Source organism: Peromyscus maniculatus, chromosome 16 (assembly GCF_049852395.1).
Source record: "Peromyscus maniculatus bairdii isolate BWxNUB_F1_BW_parent chromosome 16, HU_Pman_BW_mat_3.1, whole genome shotgun sequence".
NCBI lineage: Eukaryota > Metazoa > Chordata > Mammalia > Rodentia > Cricetidae > Peromyscus > Peromyscus maniculatus.
Window position 1 is genome coordinate 35,914,965 of NC_134867.1, and position 20,784 is coordinate 35,935,748.

Below are 20,784 nucleotides of genomic sequence, written 5' to 3' on the forward strand. Positions count from 1 at the left end.
TGTTTTCTTTGACTATCCACATTTTATAATGTCTTCATTAAATGGTTTTCTTATCCTATTCTTAAAAGCACTCTCAAAAATCTGTGTATATGTTTGTCCAATTATATCAGTCTTTTTCATTTTGTAAAGTCTTAATTATCAGAAAGATCTTCCTGTTAAGACACATTACATCATCCATAAATTTCTGCCAACCATCCTTACGCTTTGTGTCACTGTTCCTGAGAACATAAACTCTTTTTCAGCATCTCCCATAACGCATCCTTAGCATGATGTCATGCCTTGGTCCAAGGTGCCCTTGGCTTTCAATGGACAGTCACAGTAATTTCCTGATCAGTACTCTTTCCCCATCTTATCCTCCTGTGGTCCTTCCTTCTCACCCTCACCAAATTGACTGCCACTATCCCACGGTGACTTCTTTTCATACTACTCATAATGGCCTGTGTGGCCCAGTCTACTTCTGACACTACATCCTCACACATTGGTCTCTGCCAATCTCTGCTCTGCCCCAGCTAAAGGCATCCTCTTGTTCATTCTCAAACCCAGCAGGCTCATGATATACACACACATCACTCTTTTCTCTGCATACAACATCTTTGCCTATCTTTCCATCGTTGGCTCTTCAGTCTGTAGGTCCCTGCTCAAATATTACTTCCCAGAAAGGTTTTGAGTCTTCTGCTGGCAACAGTTGCACATTCCCTTCACTATTTTCACTGTTTTATAACAACCAATACTATTTAATGCCCATCTGTTTGTCTATTACCACCCCCCAAACTCTAGTTTCTATGATATGCAATCATACAGTGTTTACAAAGCATGTCTGAAACTGCTCTTCATAAATGCTTGCTTCTTACCCGAACATGGAGGCACATAACCAGAATACTAGCACCTGGGAGGCAGAGGCAGGAGCATCAAAAATTGGAAGTCAACCCAAGTCATGCAGGAAGACCCTGTCTAAAGCCTGACCACATGGTTCACTTTTGGTTAGCAATTTAAATAGTTGTCAGTTTCCTAGATTGATATAAAACTTCCTCTAAATGATCAAAAGGCTCAGCACTATAATCAATATGCTTTGTGCTGAACACCTGCTTTCTATTGGCAAGTCTGCAAATTGGGCATGCATTAGGCAGGCAGCCCCTACAGGAGCATCTCCAGTAAAAAGCCTAGGCACATCTGCTCTATGGAGCTTATCTAGGAGACCTCCGTAGGGACATTATCACAATTGGGTGGGTATTCTGTGTGGCTACATGGAGAGGCCTCTGGGAGCTTGGGTGCTCTGAACTTTGCCTTTTCCTTTGCTGATTTCCCTTTGTATCCTTTCTTGGCAATAACTTTATCCAAGAGTACAGCTAACAGCTGGATCCTTTAGGATCCAGCTATCAATGATCCCAAGGGTTTTTGGAGGAACTTGGACATAGCAACCAAGATCCTTACTTGGTCTCCTGAGTTACAAGCAATTAAAAAGAGCAGCACATAAAATAGCCCATAGTGTCTCAGTATGGAGATGAGACCCACTCTTGGAAGTCTATAATTCACTGCCACTCACGTGACGGGTCTGTAGATCTCTTTCACACCAATGAACTGCAGCTGTTCCATGATGTCCGGGATGCTGGCACACCTGGTCAAGTTAATTCTTGGATAATAAAGAAGGTAGGAGAGACACATTTCGTTTCTGGTGCTTAATCCTCCCTGAAAATAGAGATGTTTTATTTTGCAAAGTTTCCCTCAGCTCTCACACACAGAACACAAAGCCAACAGTGTCATGCAGATCCCCAGTTCTGAAATACATTTGGTCTTTATCATTTGTAAGTAACAGCTTATTATTATTTCTTGTGGTCCTGAGGGTCAAATCCAAGTCTCAGAGTTGGTGGACAAACCACTACCACTAAGCTCTATCCCGAGCCTCTCTTTAAAATGCTTTAATACTGGGTCCCACTAAGTTACTAGGGTTGGCCTTGAACTCACAATCCTTTTGCCTCTGCCTCTTTTGAAAATTATTAACTTAAAGGACTCTTAACTTTCAAAAATTATTGCAACATTAAAAATTAATATTATTTATATCTCTTTAAAGGGTGCCTTTCTAATGCAAACAAAGCAAAAACAAAAAGGGGTGCCTTTCTTAGATAATCTATTAAAGTCCCGAAGAGTTCTATTGATCTGATATAAATTTGTGCCACAGTAGACATTTCAGAGGTTCCTGATGATGTTTGCATGTTACAAATCACTTTGTTGGAATTATTCAGGGTTATGAGGGTGAGAGAGAGTCTCATGGAGCTCAAGCTGTTTTTGAATTCCTTAGCCTCTTGCCTCTCCCTCCCATGGACTTTTGGAGTGTTTTCTCAGATGACCCGAATTTTCTATATTATTTTTAGGACTACAAATATCAGTAGCTATGTGCCACGGTGGCAATGGGTAACACCTTTTAACTATAAGCGGGTAATATTCCACTGTATCTGAGGAATCTAGAGTTGCTTCAACAATTTTCACTGCCCAGTTTTCCAACAAAAATTATTAAGTAAACAGTGAACTGTTATTTTTACTCAAGAAAAAAATGTCACTAGTCACAAACTGTGAGAGGATACAGATGTGGATTGACAAAGGCTGTAGAAGTCAAGCAATTAAAGGCAAATATGATCAAAATGTGGCAAGAGTACAGGAGTGGCAAAAGAAAGATAAAACCCAGAAAAATGGATGTTTAAGAGCTGAAAGTCCACAAGATGAATTCAACAGCATATTTGCTCCAACCCAGGGAAGAATTAATAAATTTTAAAACCGATTGATAGAAATGATCCAAATAACAGAAAGGGGGAAAATTATAAAAAGACAAATTTATTTTTCTCATTATAAGCAGTCGATCAGGTCAGCATTAAATAAAAACACCCACAATGCCTCATTTATCCAAATGCCCTGACTTATCCACAACCACATTTCCAGATGTAGGATGAGTACGTTTGTTGCTGAAATTCTAACTGTGGACACAAACCACCCTGGATTAGTTGCCACAGCTGTAAAATAAGGTTTGATTTAGCTCACTTCCCATCTGACTCTCATTAGCCATCTTTCCTATTCTTGACCCTTTGATCCTCCAAGTATATTTTTTGATGCATGTAAAAACTAAAACAGCAAACATTTTTGCAAGAATGAAGAAAGAGAAGCTCTTAGTGGTGACTAGGCAAAGGTTTATTAGTTAGCAAACTCCCCAAATCATGAAATTTCCTTCACTGGAATCACATAAATTTATAGACCACTATAAGTAGGTTTTTCTTCATTTTACTTAGTTTTTCCATTTTTTGGTTTTGATTTTTTTCATTGGTGTATATTAAGTTATACACAATACTGAGTTCAGAAGGAATCTTTTATATAAATGTGTAGTATACTTTGAGCATTCTATACATAAAAACAGTGTGTAGAGACCCACAGAGGATTCCTAGTGAGAATTTACTCAGGGTCTAAGAACTTGAGCTTGTTTTACCCAGGAGGGCTGCATAAGGGAATGATTTGACCATGAGCCTGCTTATCAGGTATTTGGAAGGGTCTATACTTGGCTGTGTGGTGTGCTTTGATCTAACAAGGGGGAGGTCTTTGCATCAGAACTAGGGACTTGGGGGCAGAAGAAGTAAGTGAGAGTACAGAAATACCATGGGAAGAAGTTGGCCATGTCTGGTTTTGTATTAAGGTTAAGGCTGTGGTATTTTATTCTTTGTGAGCAAAAACTGTCTATAAAAATTTAGGCTGCAGCAAGTATCTCTCTCTGTTTCTCTCTCTCTCTCTTAATTTTTATCTATCAAATTAGGTAAAAAAAAAATATATAGGGTTTAGGTATAGGAACATTATGTAGGAAGAAACTTAGGCTAAGAGTAGAATTTCCCTAGTGCTGGACCTGAAAATAGCATCCGGGAACAAGCAGCCATCACAGACTTAGAAGTCTGAGAAAGAAAATCTTCTATAGGGCAGGGAAATAGTCGGCAGATGCTTGTATATTTGCTTGTAAAAGTTTGAAAACTAGGGGAGTTAAGGCAGAATTGTTAACAAGTACAGAGGTTCCTGGAGTTCATAGGGTAACTGTCCTTGGTTTTCCAACAATGGGACTCTGGACACAGACTCCTGGGAGAGAATTGGAGCCAAAATGCAAAAATATTATGAGGAGCATTGGCTGAAAAAGATTCCTGTGGAAGCTGTTGGCCTGTTGGCATTAATTCAGGACAGCTTAGATCTAATCCCTGAGCAGCAGGGGGGAATTTTTCCTGAGGTGGACATGGACAGAAGGAAACCTTCTCCTCTGCTGGAACTGCCACTAGATGAGAATACTTTTACAATACTGCTCAATCAGAGTCACTCCCTCTTGGCCATCAAGCCGAGTTTAAGGAACAGAAGCCTTGTGATGAGACAAGGGAGGAACTAAAGTGCTTGAAAAACTTAGTAATTTCTCTTTCTCAAATACTGGATGCACTTCAAGTTTCTCCTTCCCAGGTCTCGTTTTCTTCTGTAGGGGTGGATTAGACTCACCTAGGGGGTCATCTGTCAGAATAGAAAGATCACCCATAATTTCCCTGGCACAAAAACCTTCCAAAACATGGCAAATCCTCACTGCTAGCACTGTGTCTCCTCTTCAAGACAGTATTTGGGAGGCAGCAAGCAGAGGGGAAAGGTGCAAGGCTTTCAAATGTTCCCTGTAATTGAGTAGCAAGACATGCAGGGAAATATCATGCGAATGCATGGCCCAATTCATCTTAAACAGTTTAAAGAGTTAAAAACAGCTTGCTCTTGGTACAGCCCCAGTTGTTACTTTTTCTGCAAGCTTTGTTAGAAAGCTTAGAAATCTTACCTCCTGGGGCCTGGAAATGGATGACCAAAGCTTGCCTATCAGGAGGCAGTTAAAATGCTAATGCCACTTGTCAGGCTGCTTTGAGACCCTCCTTAGAAATCAGGGCTCACAGCAAGGGAGAGATGTTGGGACACCAGGAAGTTGCTTTGGGTGTGGAAAAAGCTTAAGGGCAAATAAAGAACCTGGGTTGAGCCTGAGATGCAAAAGAGGGAAACATAGGGCTAATAAAAGTCTATCAAGGACAAGGCATCATTGAGAGAGCTCGTGGCAGTTTTAGATGCAGTTTCAAAAAATTAAGAGGGGGAAATTGTACCCTCAGTCACCAAATAAAGCTTGATGGCTGCCTGAGCACTTGGTGCACTGCATGGAACAGAGGAATGCCAGTCAGCTCTGATGACACTGTAGCTGCTGACACTCTCCCAGAGGATTTGGAGTGAGAGCAGCCAAACTGGTATTCCTGACATGAATGTTCCATCCTTCAGTCTGGGGAAAGTAGGAGATAAAGGGGGTCCCCCAGACTTCTGAGAAGGAGTTTGGGACAAAGGTATTGTCACTATTTGGTGTTCAAGGACTGAGACTGTAAAGCTGGAATGAAACAGAGCCCAGAGCCACACAGCTTCTGATTGCTAGTGGCAAATCAATGCACGGTTCCTTTAAGAGACAGTTCTTGACTTACTAGCTGAGCAGAGAGGCAGCTCAGTATGGTAATTCCACCTTTGCCCTAGGGCAGCTCTCCTATGGAAAGTTAACTGAAAATGCCTCTGTAGCTGAGAGTGAAGAATCAGCAACATTTGTTACATTCAGGGGAACTGCAATGAATTTGGGTAAAGGGACTGAGCCTTGGCCAGACGACCATCTACCACTGGACACACTTCCACTGGCTCCAGAATGGCTGGGAAGACTGGGCGGAGAAGGTGGCTGGGGATGGTGGGGAAGAGCAGTGGCATCCTGAGTGTTACAGCCCCCTAGCAGTGGCACTCACTGAATACTAAGGTCGAGGGAGCTGGATTCAAAGACTCAAGAGCTGCTGACAAATTAGGCTCTTACTTGAAACTTTCAGGGGAACTACAAGACTTATTAGAACTGACTTTTTGAACTTTGAACTTCAGAAATGAAACAGTTTTGAGTTCACCTAGCAATTTTAACTGTGGTGGCTCACAATTCATGTACTCTTTGTCTTGTTGGAAGAAAAGTTGCAAGTGTAAATAGTTCTGTTAAGAGCTCTCTTTTAGATGTTTGCTAAAGTTTGTAAAATGTAAATAGTCCTATAGAGAGTTTGTTTTTAATATAAGTTTGTAAGAATTGTAAATATGTATACTAATATTCATACTAGAATTATGTTAATCTGTTGATATTAATGAACAATGGTTTGGTGAAGTTAAGGGAATCTTTAAGTTTGATGCAGTTGCATTGGGAGTTTATTGATTTGTTTGATGTGTTTGCATCAAGAGTTTATTGATTTAAAAAAGGGCTTGGCACAGCAAAGGCTGATACAGATATCTTAGACCCATTCAAAAAGGACATTCCATCTTGGTCATTCTCTACTCCTTTATTGGGCAATGTGGCAGCTCTAGGGATTACTGTGGTTGTTCCAACTATTTGCAAGCTCTTAGTAGGGACCTGCCTCAGAGCTCAGTTAAACTCTGTACTTCCCCCTGCCAGAGGCTGGTAGTCAGGGATGAGTAACATTCTTCTTTCTACCTGCCAACCTAAGGCAGAGTACACTTGATGGAAAGCATTTCTCTACAACAAGTAAGGCTGATTAGGGAAGAAAGACAACCTAAGACAGACATAGTCTATCTGAGGAGTCTGAAGGGCTCTTTAATACATTAAGAAGGGAGAGATGTAGAAACCCACAGCAGCTGCCTAGTGAGAACTTACCCAAGGCCCGAGAATCTGAGCTTGTTTTATCCACCAGGTCTGTATAAGAGGATGATTTAACCACAGGCATGGTTACCAGGTATTTGGAAGGGTCTACATTTGGGTGTGTGGTATACTTTGATCTAGCAAAGGGGAGGTCTTTTGCCCTGCCCCTTGGCATTGTTATTAAAAGCCCTTTTGAAGAGGGACATTTGGGTTTTGATCCAGGTCCTCCGAAATCTATCCTGTGTTTCTGTCTGTCTCCTTTCTGCTATCTTTCTATCTAAAAGTCTCTTATCCCTCTCTCCTCCTCATAGGAACCCTTTAAAAGGTGGGAGCTGGCCTCCCACAACAGTGTCTCTTAAATTCTCTAGCTGATAGTTATTGTCTCCCACAAATACTTATATTTTTATCTACAAGATTAACCATATCTAATGTTGGATTTTATTTCTATATAACTTCTTATTTTCGATTATTTAACTTCAAGATTACTCTTTGATGTTAAACTGCAATTACTTTAAAATATAAACTTGGAGAGGTTTGGATGTATTTTACTCTTTTACCTTTTCCTTCTTGATATTTCTAATTCTGTTTTCATTCTTTTACAATAAGACAGAATGAAGTTTCATCATAACACCCAATAAAGACAGTGATTAAAAAAATCCCTACATTCTTTACAAATGTAAAGAAATATTTTAAACATTTGATTTACTATTAGCTACAGATTTGGCCATAGCTAACTTTGATCTAGGTAAGGCAGTTCCTTCCTATTCCTGGCTACTGCCTTTTTTTCTCCCCCCTATGATAGTCTTAAGTTTTAGGGGGTTTTCCCTGCCTCTTCTAGATAAATTGTATCTTTTTCCTTCAACCTCTTAATTGGTAGGATATATTTTCTGACTTTTCAGCTTTATATATCTAAACTCTAACCGGTTATAACAGATTTACATATAAAACAGGAGGCAATTTGTCAATATTTTGCCAACAGTGCATATTGGCCTACTTCATGCCTTGTATACAGTTTTAGAGTGAAGATTGTGTTCTCTTAATAAAATAGGCTGGTGGGAGATGACCTCTATCTATGTTCCTAGCAGAGACTGAGAAAGGCATGAAATATCTATTTCTTCAGAGTTTGGCAGAAGTCCCCAGTAATTCTGTTGGGACCAGATTTCCTTTTGGGTCAGAAGCTCTGAGTTCATGTACTTCATTCTTCCTTTTGAAGTGGATTTAATTAAGTAAACATCCAGGCAGACCCAAGTAATGTAGAGACAAGATAATTCCTTGTCTATCTGGTCAGACAAAGATAAGGAAGGGTAGATTTCCTGAAGCACCAATAAATTACAAGCATAGTCATTATTGCAGTTCCATCAGGGTTTGAAGTCTGATAAAACACTAGCACAGCTTTTGCTTCACCTCTGTGATGCTTCATGCTGAAGACTTTCAGAGTTTTGTTTCAATATAGAAACGGACTTTGCATTTTAGTTTTGGTCTTTAAAAGCAAAGGTTATTTCTTCTTCTCTTTAAATGAACTTTAAGAATAATATTTTCTTACCCAAGTCATGCCAGATCTGTCCTTGGTGTTGTACCGACATTCAGTGATCAGGTTATCTCCCTAAAACAAAAGCAAAAGTCTTCAGGTTAAAGTTTGAGGTCATTTTGTTTATCTAATATATCATTAGACCAGCAGTTTATAGTTACTGCATGAGGGAAAGCATCAGGCAGTTGGATTCAGAAGACTTTGATTTGCTTAACTCCAGTGTGTTAACATAATCAGCAAGCAAGCAAACAGGAGGGCTCTCTAAATTCACATCAGACTCTACAATAGTCTGGCACCTACGACACCTAGGTAAGAAACTGAACAATTCTGGACACAATGTGTTCATCCAAGCATAGTGATTAAAATCAGCACTTTGCAAGGCTCTTATGAGAAGATTTAATGACATAATTAGTATTCATTCTTTAGTAGAGATGAGTTATTTAATGAAACATTAGTCAAGATCCTACTGTGATTACTTAGGCATCCATGATCATCCTTAAACATCTTTAGTTATGTTCTTATTTCCTTATAAATTAATAGTAATTAATTGTTTTAGTGCTTTCCAACATTTTGAATGTTACAGCAGACGTGAAGAATGATGATATTTTTATAGCTTTCCACCATGTAGATAAGATATTTCTGCTGGTGTCATTTCACAAATTGCATAAGAATCTAACTTTTGAGAGCAGATTTAAAAGGCCAGTGAGATGTTTCAATGGATAAAGGTTCATGCTAGTAACAGCCTGAGTTTGATTCTCAGGTCCCAGGAGAAGAAGGAAAAAAAGCATCCTATTGAGTGCACAGAACAACTCTTCATGGCCTGGAGTCATCCCTGGCACTAGTCCCAGGTTTTCCTCCCTGCACCTGAAGATCAATATCTCAGCTTGCATATGGCCCTAATCATAGCATACCCATTAGACAGTGATGCACTAGTAGTATAGAAAGAATAACAACAAACCACTCTTTCTCAACGTATCTTATGTCTGTCAAGGTGTATAAAAATTTCCAAAAGGAATAATGAGTCAGAGCTATGAGTAAAGTGTGATCATTAAAGAAAATAGGTCCCCTTTCTCTTCATTAGTTAGTTCTTTTTTCACACTCTCTTCCAACATTTTGTTTTTTTCTTGACAGTTCACTCCATCTAAAACATTCTACTGCAAGCCTCACTCACCTAGAGAAAACTCGTATGCCACTGTCATTTCACAAATTGTGTAAACATTTAATTTTTAGTAATCTATTTAAGGATAGGAAATGGTGTGACTACTGAGCCTGATGGGCATAGGACAATATCTGAAGGGAGACAATGCTTCATAAAATTAAAGAAAAATGAAAGGTTTCACTATTGTAAGACATATAATTCTCTTCTTACACTCTAACCCCAAGAGCTGCTACAAGTTGGCTCATAAAGCAAAGGATAATTACCTATGTCTAATAACTTTGCTTGGGTGTGTATGTGTGACATGTGTGCATCTGTCCTCCAGCTCCCAGGTCTGTCCCCCAATATACCAGTCATAGGCATGCAAGGCTACTTCCAGTTTCTACAAAGTTGCTGAGGACTTGAAGGCAAGTCCTCATGATTGCACGGCAAGACTCTTAACCACTGAGCCATTTCTCCAGCCCTGCTCTTCTGGTGGAAGGATTATCCTAGGTTCATTTTTCACAAAAAAGAAAGTAGTAAAATGTGTTCCCTCTTCAAGAAAACATATCATAACATGCAATTTCACCATTATCATAATTGCAACCCAAAGAATCACTAGTCAGTGATCTGAACATGTGCTCTTCCGTTGTTTTGTTTTGTTTTTTTCTTTCTTTCTTTAATCAAGAACTTGCATTGCCTCCAGGGGATGGTAGGAAAAGTGAGTTTCCAGTTTGGGAAGAAGATCAAACGCATTCCCTCTGATGTATGCAACACCCACAGTGGGTGGCTTTTAGACTATGAACTTGATGAGCAATTCTCTTGGCTAGCAGGATCCCTACTGCATCCTGGGAGATAAACTTCAAGACACAATAGTCCCTGAAAAAGACCACTCATGCGTACTGGTAAGATTGTTTGTTCTTCCTTCAGATACTGAAACTCCTGGAAATTGAAGTCGAAATCATCATCGTAAGCCAGCGACTGCATTTCCTCCCCATTTCGAAAATGACGCAGCCTGACGCCTCTGCCTGCCAGGTGAGCATGAAGAAGAACTGCAAACACGTGGATTCCACTTGGCTTCTCAGCTCCCAGGGCCTGTGGGACAGCGAGGAGAACCCGATTAGCCCATCAAAGGCATGCTCAGACAGTTCAGACATACTTGAAGTATAACTGACAAAAAAAGGTGAAGCAATTCAAGTAAAAGCCTGAGCTGCCAAATACTTTGAATTTGGATAGTAGACTGTTGTCTTTGTGCTCATCATTTACCAGGAGAACGAAGGGACAGGTATCAGGCCATGGTGAGCTTGGCTTTCTCTTCACTTCCATTGGGAGGTGAAGAGTCAAACAATGGTCCCGTGAAAAGACCGCAGCAGCAGGTCAATAACGGGAAAATGCAAACTCTCACAAGGAGAACCTGTGCCTACTTTCCTAGATAGAAAAGGACGTCGTCCCCAGTGGGATTAAATGATTCACCCAGGTTCTACAGCTGATATGTGTGTTGTCATGGTGATTTGAATCAGGGTCTAAATGACTCAGCAGAACATAATCATTCCATTTTGCCAGGGAACAATCACAGAATCCTGTATTTCAGAAATAACATGATCCACATTGAAATACTTTGATTCAAGAGAAAAACTGTTAATGAGAGTGGTCATGAAATGCCTACAGTTCCCGGTTTCCCTTTGGCATCATCTATTTCACATTGCTTGTTCTTATTAAAAGAAGAAAACTACAAAGCAGAGGAAAAGAGAAAAGCCAAAGTGAACAATGGAAAAGAGCAGAAATAACAGGCAAAATGGTAAAAAGAAAAAGAAACTAGACAAATGAAGAAAAGTCATCAAATGCCCAAAGTAGGAACCAAAGTAGCCAAGAAAGGAGAAGACACCTCAGCATTTCTGCCCCCCCCCCGCCCCCATCATTCTTCTCTTCCAGCCTTTGAGAGTTAACAGAGACAGTCAAAGGTTCTACTGGAATTACACCAACATCTTTACAAGATGCTGTCAGCGAACGCATCGTACACATTCAAGGAAACGTTGACAACACAATAACTAAGACCATGCGCTAATCTGGAGATGGCAGCTTGAGAGCCGTGACACAGCTTACCTCCTCCAGGCACTCCAGAGTGCAGTGACCCTCAGAACGGAACTCAGGCATCCCTGGAGGGATTGTATGGAAGAGGCTCACCCAGAGGCCAGCCTCAATCACTCCTGCGTCATATTTCCTAATATCCGTGGTATGGAAAAACCTCAGCCCAGAACTGTCTATTAAGCCTGTAACAACAGCAAATAACAAAAAGTGAATTGGAATACTTTAAAAAAAAAAAAGCTTTCACATTCATCTGAAATGGGCCATTCATGGGTTTATTTAATGGAAATTAAAATCCCATGAGGAAAAGGAATGCAGGCAGCAATGACTGGAAGACAAAAGTTAGCTTTGTGAAGAGAAGTCACCAGATTGTCTGTGATCATTGTAGACCCACACAACATGCTATGGAGGATATCTTTGAGTTATCTGGTGGAGATGTTTCACAATTATCTAACACAATGGCAGAACAAAAATGTTCAAGTCATTCATTATAAGATTGAATACCATAGAAATTTTATTTCATATTGTTTTGGGGTGACATATTACTCTTACAGGTATAAACCATTCATCTTAGAAATCATCTATGGATAGAGAAAACTACTAAAAGTTAACTCTATACAGTCTATTAACATTCTCTTCATCCTTAACAAACTCATCAGATGTTTAAGGGTTGATATGTGAACAGTTATGTGGTGGGCATTGTGGAGTTAAAAGACAAAAGACAAATAATACATTCTTTGCCATGACATGTCACTGAAGGGAGGGAGAACATGTGACCCAGATGCTATAAACCTGTAATTAATTTGATTAATTGAAACCTTTCCCAGAGGTACCTCGACATATATCTATGAAGAATCTGTTTTTACAAGGAAAACTTTATAGACTTCCACCACATCCATCTGACTCAATTGGGTCAACAATTAAATACTCTCATACTGTCAGATACATCCCTTTTGAATCAACTGGCAGAAACATATAATGTTATTTTAATTGTTTCCCTTTCCTACCAGACTGTAAGTTTGGTTTGTGTCATTTTGTTTTGTTTTGAGTCCGGGTCTCATTATGTAGAACAAACTGGCTTCAAACTCCTGATTCTTTTCTCCCAGGCCCCAAGTGTTGGGATTATGGGCATGCACCACTATACACAGCTAAGACTATAACTTCTACGAGTGAGAGAGTATCTTTTTCACTCATATTAAACTTCAAGCACAGAACAAGCACATAGTTGATTTTCGGTGTTTGTGGAAACATTGTGGATTAAAATAACTAAGATTACTTTCATTGGAGAACTCACATTGACTCTACTATGTGTTTCAGAGGGTTAGTCCATGACTATTACAGTAGAGAGCATGGTGACAGGCAGGCATGGCACTGGAGAGAAATAGCTGAGGGTTTACATATTGAGACAACAAACATGAGAAAAAGAGCTAACTCAGAATGACTGGCGTGGGCTTCTAAAGCTCCAAAGTCTACCCACCTCCAGTGACACACCTCCTCCAACACGCAACAACTCCCAATCCTTTCCAAATAATTCTACCACCTGGGGACCAAGTATTTAAATGAGCCTATGGGTGTCATTCTCATTTAAACTTGTCTCAAACATCCTGTCTCAAAAAAATGAGGTGGAGGGCAATTGAGGAAGACACTCAAAATGGATCTCTTGTCTGCATAAGAGAGGGAAAGGGGAAGAGAGGAACAGAGAGAGGGAGGGAAAATTATTTTAAGCACCACATATAATTGGAACTAATTTATATCACAAAAGGAACTTCCATTTTCCTACTGCCTGGTGGGAAATATGAGAATGTATTCTTAGGATTTGTGACCATATATATATGCCCATTTGTCTAGACGCCGCTGGGTCACAGCTACTGTCCTAGTGTAATTCTGAATGGCAGAATTCCTGTTTGGCTTCAAAAAGCATCTTCATTTTGATGACAACTGTACAGGTTAACACTTTCTAATACAGAGTTCCATATTTCACTTCAACTATGTTACAGACAATAGTCACATGACATTTGAAAACTGACCGTTGAAAACAAAGAAAGATCTTACCTTTCTTATGTGTGGGATTATCATAATGGACTTCTAAAAGCACATAATGAGGATCTAGTGGCGTGCCCAGGGATAATCCAACATGAGGTGGATAGGTAAAGCCCTAAATATGGAAAAAAAAAAAAAAACTTCATGAAATAGTAACCTGTGGAAGTCCCTAAGAGTTCTGATTCTCAAACCCAAACATTCCCACAGGACACTTCAGGTATGGAACAATACCATTCATTAAGCACAGATGAAATATGGTCATTTAAGGGAAGAATCCTTTCCTATAAAAGTATAAATACAAGTAAATCTTCATGTATTTTTGTGTGACAGTGGTGTTTTTCTACTACAACCATACATGCAGGAGAAGCACAGTCAAATAACTGGCTATGAATTGTTCATTATCATCAACATTACCTCTCCGCCAATGGCCCAGGCAAAAATCACAGTTTCACAGGTCAGGAAGGCGTCAGGCATATTTGGGTGGTAGCACTCATGGCCGTAGTCCAGAACACTGTCGTTGAAGGTGCTGCTACACTGATAGAGCAGGATGTGGTGGACCAGGCCCTCATGGCCCCTCTCTATCACTGGTTCAACCTACGCACATACAAATAAGAGGGAGGGTGTCACAAACGGCAGCACCTCACAACATCCCAGAGCGAGCAGGAAAACAAGGTCAATGATGGTTCAGTCTTCAAAGGAATATCCCTCTCTGTTATATAAAGGGCACTGAGATCCAAGTAAGCTTTGTGCTGAAGATGGTCATGACGGTGATGATGCTAGATGGATGGATGATAACAATGAAGATGAGACAATCATGTATTTCAAAAGTTGCTGGACTTCACCAATTTTCTCTTTCCATCATGTTTAACTCGTGTCTCTTTCCGTTATCCATTCTCTAATAAAGCTTACTGTCTCCCAGGCCCCTCACTTTGCATTGCTATTATTCCTTCATATGTTTCCCCTCACAGAGAAAATATACACCAAGGCTACTGGTACAAACTCTCTGTCTCCTTCTTCTCTACCTCAAAATATTATTCTTACCTTACCAGAAGTAACAGATGATATCTTGGTAATTTCTATATATACATGGGCTGGGCATGAAATGGGGGCTCAATAATGGATACTTTTATTTTAATGATAAAGGTTGCATTCTAACAACAATTTGGGAGGCTGGAACTTGGGAGTCAGTCAACAACCCCAACTATTAGTGATGGACTACTATGACATTTCTTGAGTTGTGAGGGGGAATCTGAAGGCAGTTCAAATGGAAAAGATAATTGGAACCATCAGCTTCTTTGTAAGTCTCCTTCCTAGCACTTGTGTCCTTCGAGATACTTGTGTCCGTTTCATCCAGGAATATGTGAACCTAACCAGAACAAGTTATCAGGTCACCCTTCCAGAGATCCCCACACCCATGAAATAGGAGCTTGGGCTGAGGGTGTGGGCATCAGCTCTAGAGGGCCCTGCAATGCTCCAGGTGTTCTGACATCCTTAGAGCTCAGCAACACTCCTGCTTTAGCTCTCAGTCCTCACGTGCAGGCACTGCATTCAGAAACCTTTGCTCTCCACTTCAGAATGCAGATGTAGATGAAGCATCTTCAGCCTTTTTCTTCTAGGGCATTGCATCTGTTATTTCTGTAGATTTTCTCCATTTGGTAGGAAGATCCGAGAAGCCAAAGGGGCATGGGATGTAGTGTGTAGTGATTTGAAGTAAGCTGCTACTAGAGCCAACCTTTTAAATTAGATTCTGTTTGGTATTACCCACTTGACCACTTATGGCCCACATTTATGGAAACAAGTTAGCACAAGGCTTTGTTTGGGCTTATCTTTAAAGGCCACAAGTCCTGAAGCCATACACTATTTTTTCATTTGCTTGAAAATGACAGTTATGGTTTAAGCATCATACAAAATTAGCCATGATTTCACAGAAGTCTAATTCAGAACGTCTATCAAACTTTTGTTTCCATATCTAGTCTAACTGTCTTGTAATACTCAAGACACTTTTGGATGCTTTGGTCCACGCACAAAGACAAAACAAGGATCTCAACAGCCGTATATTCAAATCCATGTGAGGTTTCTGGTACATGCCTTGGAAAAGTTCAGGCAGAGCCTGGAGTCTGCATAGAATTCAGCAAAATGGAACTCAGAAGGGGCCACAAGAACAGGGAAGAGTTGGCTGTCACCAAGACAGCTCCATCAAGGCCTAGTGAGAGGGAGCTAAGAGTATGTGATGCAGGGTGATAGTTGAGTTTAGGGACCTCTAAATACCACTTAAAAACTCTTTTAGAAGCAAATCTTCATTGTTGCAGGAAGCATTGAAATAAATATCAAGCTTCTAGATTACAATGCCTTCTTAGACTAACAATATCTCTCCTATATTTAGCAACTCCCATGTGCCAACCACAGGATCACTCTTTGTTTCTGTATCTGGTCTACACACTTCATATTAACTGCATAGCTTTATGCTAACCGTCTCCACCTTATCAATGAGAAAACTGAGATTATGAGAGAGTAGGCAACAAGCCACACACACTGCAGTTATGGAGTGGGAGATAAAGTTGAGAAACCAGACCGCTCTGACTCCAAAGTCTCTTCCGATGAGAACATGCTGTGGCGGGAAGGTGTGTTGGAAAGCCACCAATGCTACAAGCCACTACCAGTGGGACAGAGATGAAAGGCTACACAGTAAGCCTAGCTGGAGACAGCTGGTGGGAGAGAAATGGCATCACAGGTTAATGCCAGGAGGTTCTTTGGGGCACAACTAACAAGAGGCACCACCCAAAGCTCCCATCAGAGAAACTGTATCAGACCAGAAGTCTTATGCTGGATGGGGTCTACTGGTCTTACTGCCCCATCCCTTGGCCTGTTAATATATTCTTTTCTTAAAGAGAACAGAAGGCAACATGTCTGCCGTGAACCTGCCAGAGCTTCAAGGAGAAATTGATTATGATTCCATCTATACATTACAAATTGAAGGTATAACCTAAAAAAATAATAATAATAAGGATTTTTTGAGGAGTAAACTGCCTATAAAACAGAAAGGAAACTTGATGCAGACCTAGGTACTGACTGTGAGAGAAAACAAAAAGTAGTTTGGAAGAAGCAAAGTCCTTTGGAGCATAAAGGGATGGGAGAGAGAAGGGGGAACGAGAAGGAAGCACTCTAGCCCTGCCCCCACTTTGAGCTAGGATAGAATGTCTGTGGTTTCAAGATGGCCTGCTTGCAACTATTTATTCTAGCATCCCAGAGAGCTGATACATCACCTGTTCTAAATTTTGTACCATAAATTAACAATTTCCAGGTCTGTACATTTATATAGAGGCCGTGACTGCCCCTACAGTTGACACATGGATACACGTGTCCCTTGTGACTAACACTACCTTTATCTAAAGCTAAACCTTTGTGTATTTTGCCTTAGTTTTAATGTGGCAGTAAAAAAAGGGAGAAGTACCTTGCTTGTCCTACGGGACTGGGCTAAGCCTAACCACAGGGCGCTGGTGACTAGAGCTCTTTGGAGCGATTTCCATTTTCTCATCCTTCCAAGTTATCTGCCTGAGATGTGGTTCCTTGCTTGCTGGAACATGAGTAGAGGAGTGGAATGGAAGCTGTCCAAAAACAACTTGCGATTCAATAAATTAAAGTTTAAAACCAAGGGGAGAGGCGATGGGAGGAATCTGGGATGAGCTGGAATTTTTTTGTAAACTCCTATCACCTTTCTTCTTGTTCCTGGCGCTCCCTTCATGTATCCCTCTCCCCAACCAGCCCCAAGTTAGTGTCCATGGGAAAGTCCATAAACTCTCTGGCTCTGACAAAGGGCATCCAGAGGTTAGCAGGCTCTTAAAGTGGTACTACCTCTGAGGTCCCCAGCAGAACAAGCGCTGTTGGTTGGTCTCTGTGAGGATCTCATTGACATGCTCATGTGAAGATGGAAGGAGAAATGTCTACCCTCACCTGCCCTGGCCTTGCCCTCATCTCTGAAATAGATGACATGAGCATAATAATGTATTCAACCACATTGGATATGGAATGGAGTCTTCATACCACAAGTATTCCACTATGAAAGCAAGTCAGGGATCAAAGTAAAGCATGAATTGATGTGGCTTCTAAGACCCAACAAGAAAGAACTTGGCAGCTAAGGGAGGTGACAATAAGAAGAGGTCAAACTGGGGTAGACATGGGGGGAAAAAAAGAATAAAGAAACAGAAGTAGGGAGAGGAGAATTCTGGGAAATCATTCACCCCTTACTGCAGTCCAGAATTCCCAAGAGAATTACCATCTTACACATATCACAAGTGACCAGCTCAGATCTCTATGTCCTTGTTTTGTTTTGTTTTGTTTTGTTTTTTTTTAACTATTAGAAACAATCTGCTCCTCTTAAAAGATGGTCAGTATGAGGTCAGCAGATACCACAAGTGATGTGCTTCTGCACATGGGAAGAAGCCCCAGTGCAGTGGGTGCCACAAAGTTGGCACATAGAGAAGAGATGGACCCAGGGAAGATTTACTATCTAAGGTTTATTAATTCAGTTCCTTCTCTGCCATTTGGAGGTTTAGTCACTTTTCCTCCTAAGCTGATATATTCCTTTTCCTCCCAAGCTGGTTCACTTTGTTGTTGTTGTTTTTCTTTGTTTTTTTTGACACTGGCAATTAGAAGCTCTCAAAACATGAATACAGATCACCAATTCTTCTGTGTGTAAGATGAATCTTAAAAGGCCTTATTAATAAAAACAAACCCAGGGTATTGGGGTGAATGCTGAATGATCAAAGAAACAGAACAAGCCACAGCCACCCCACCTTTACAATTCCTTAGTTGATCCCGTTTCCTCAAACTGAAAGCCTCTGTGCCCTTATCCGAATGGATCTCAGCTGAACTGCTGCTAAAAGTTTAACAAGGCTCTAGTTCCTGGTCCTCACAACTTATATACCTTTCTGCTTTTTGCCATCACTTCCTGGGATTAAAGGCATGAGTCACCATGCCTGGCTGTTTCCAGTGTGGCTTGAACTCACAGAGATCTGGATGGATCTCTGCCTCTGGAATGCTAGGATTAAAGGTGTGTGTGCCATCATTTTCTGGCCTCTATGTCTGTCTAGTAGCTGTTCTGTCCTCTGACCCCAGATACGTTTATTAGAGTGCACAATGTATTGGGGGACACAATATCACCACATCCGTGTGTCCTGCACACATCACCTTGAAGTTGTCTTTTTTTCTTATCTTAGAAATACTGGCACCTAAAGTTGTTCTTATTTACTATTTTAACTAGATCTGGGCAAGTTATTTCAGTGGATTCCCTGTAAAAGCTGTAAGAGAGAGAGAGAGAGAATAAAACACAGTCTCTTGCTGTGGGATGTCTTTCTGTATGCTGTGAATATGTGTGGCTTCCATTGGATAATAAATAAAGCTGTTTTGGCCTATGGCAAGAAAGCTTACAGCCAGTCAGGAGATTCAAGCAGAGATACAGAGAAGAATGGTGGAGTCGTGAGACATCAGCTGCTGCTGAAGGAGCAACAAGATGCCAACAGACCAGTAATGCCACGGCCGCATGGCAACATAGAGATTAATAAGAATGGGTTAATTTAAGATGAAAGCGCCAGCTAGCCAGAAGCTGAAGCCTTAGGCCATACAGTTTGTAATTAATATAAAGCTTCTGATTGATTATAAGCATCTGAGGAACTGAGGGTGGGAGAGATTTATCTGGACTGCAGGGCCAGGCAGGATTGAGAAACATTCTGGCTACAGTCTCTAGTGTACAGACCTTTATCTTTTGCCTGCTGACTCCTGAGTTCCCACACAGGCTTTAGCATTTAAGCTGTTTCACTTGATGAACAGGCAAGTCCCCTTCAGAAAGGTAACACATTGCAAGTGATAGTTATTTATATCTGAAGGGAATCTAAAAAAAAACTTATTAAATAAAACATTGAATATTGAGAACATGCTGAGAGACACCTTCAGAAGGTCTTTCATGTTCCTCTCCAATCAATTATTCTAGCCCACACTTTCCATGCACACACATAGAGCAAGGATCTCCTGTGCAAGCAGGGAACAGCCCTCAGCAGTTAACAGTGCCAATATCTGGTTTTCAAATAAAACTTTGCCATATTGACAGTACATGTCTTGGAAGTTTGGTGTGATAGTTCAACTCATGTGTACAACACTGACCAAATCTGGGGAGTCAGGAGGTCCCCCTCTTTATCTTTCATGTTTGGACCCACCAGGGGCCAGCCTTACAGATCTTCACATTAGTGCCTTTGTTTTGGACTTCCCAAAGGCCAGAACGATAATCAAACTTCTGTTCTTTATAAATTCCAAGGTCTGAAGTCTTTTGTTATAGCAGCATAAGCAATCTAAGACAGATGTTTGGACACTTGCCCTCTGAGAGCACTCCAGCACTGACTGACTAGCCAGTCTCCCCAAGACAGCACTTTGCACACTGGCAATCTAAGCCATATATGGCAGCTGACCAGAGGAGCATTCTTTTTTTTTTTTTTTGTAATAGTGTTTCCCATTTTTTAAATTTTTTATTTTATTTTATAATTTAATTTTACATATCAGCCATGGATTTCTTTGTTCTCCCCACTCCTCCCGCATCTATCCCCTAGCCCACGCCCCATTCCCATCTCCTCCAGGGCAAAGACTCCCCTGGGGATTGAGTTCAACCTGGTAGATTCAGTCCTGGCAGGTCCTGTCCCCTCCTCCAAGGCTGAGCCAAGTGTCCCTGTATAAGCCCCAGGTTCCAAACAGCCAGCTCATGCACTGAGGACAGGTCCTGTTCCCACTGCCTGGATGCCTCCCAAACAGATCAAGCTAATCAACTGCCTCACTTTATCCAGAGTGCCTGATCCAGTTGGGGGCTGAGAGGAGCATGGAAAAAAAATTATGTTTTGAGTAAATTTTCTGACATTCATGGTCTTCTTTCCTTAACTAGCTGCATGTTACCCACACAGTCCTATTAACACAAATTCCCAGGCATCGAGCTCCCCAATTTCTTCTTACACACATCTATTCCTGCCACAATAATCCATTCCTTCCCTTTCCCCACATCCCACCGGTCTCCTTTATTCAACTTACTTACTAACATCTTACTCCTTCTTGGGACCCATTTTGTTTCTTTGGATGTCTCCTCTGAATCTGGCTCATATTTATCATGTTTCTCTTAGTTTACCTCAGGATGCAGTACTGTGTTCACAGCCTGATGCCAGAGTCTGCGTTTGGAATCCAAGGTCTGCCACTCACAGGGTTTACGATCTGATGCCCCTTCCTTTACCTTGGCAAAACTCAGTTTTCTTTTTTATGAGTAGAAATCCAAATCCA

At 40.8% G+C, this 20,784-nt stretch overlaps 1 protein-coding gene across 1 annotated transcript in view; it reads right to left on the reverse strand.

Moving 5' to 3' along the window:
- Moxd1 (monooxygenase DBH like 1) overlaps positions 1-20,784 on the reverse strand; it is an 83,524-nt gene that overhangs the window by 11,604 nt on the left and 51,136 nt on the right. The window contains exons 5-10 of the mRNA XM_006986693.4: positions 13,891-14,070; positions 13,489-13,591; positions 11,455-11,621; positions 10,255-10,446; positions 8,232-8,291; positions 1,544-1,686 (exon numbers count right to left, since the gene is read on the reverse strand). Of these exons, the coding sequence (XP_006986755.1) occupies positions 1,544-1,686; positions 8,232-8,291; positions 10,255-10,446; positions 11,455-11,621; positions 13,489-13,591; positions 13,891-14,070 (845 nt within the window). The remainder of the gene's footprint in view (positions 1-1,543; positions 1,687-8,231; positions 8,292-10,254; positions 10,447-11,454; positions 11,622-13,488; positions 13,592-13,890; positions 14,071-20,784) is intronic.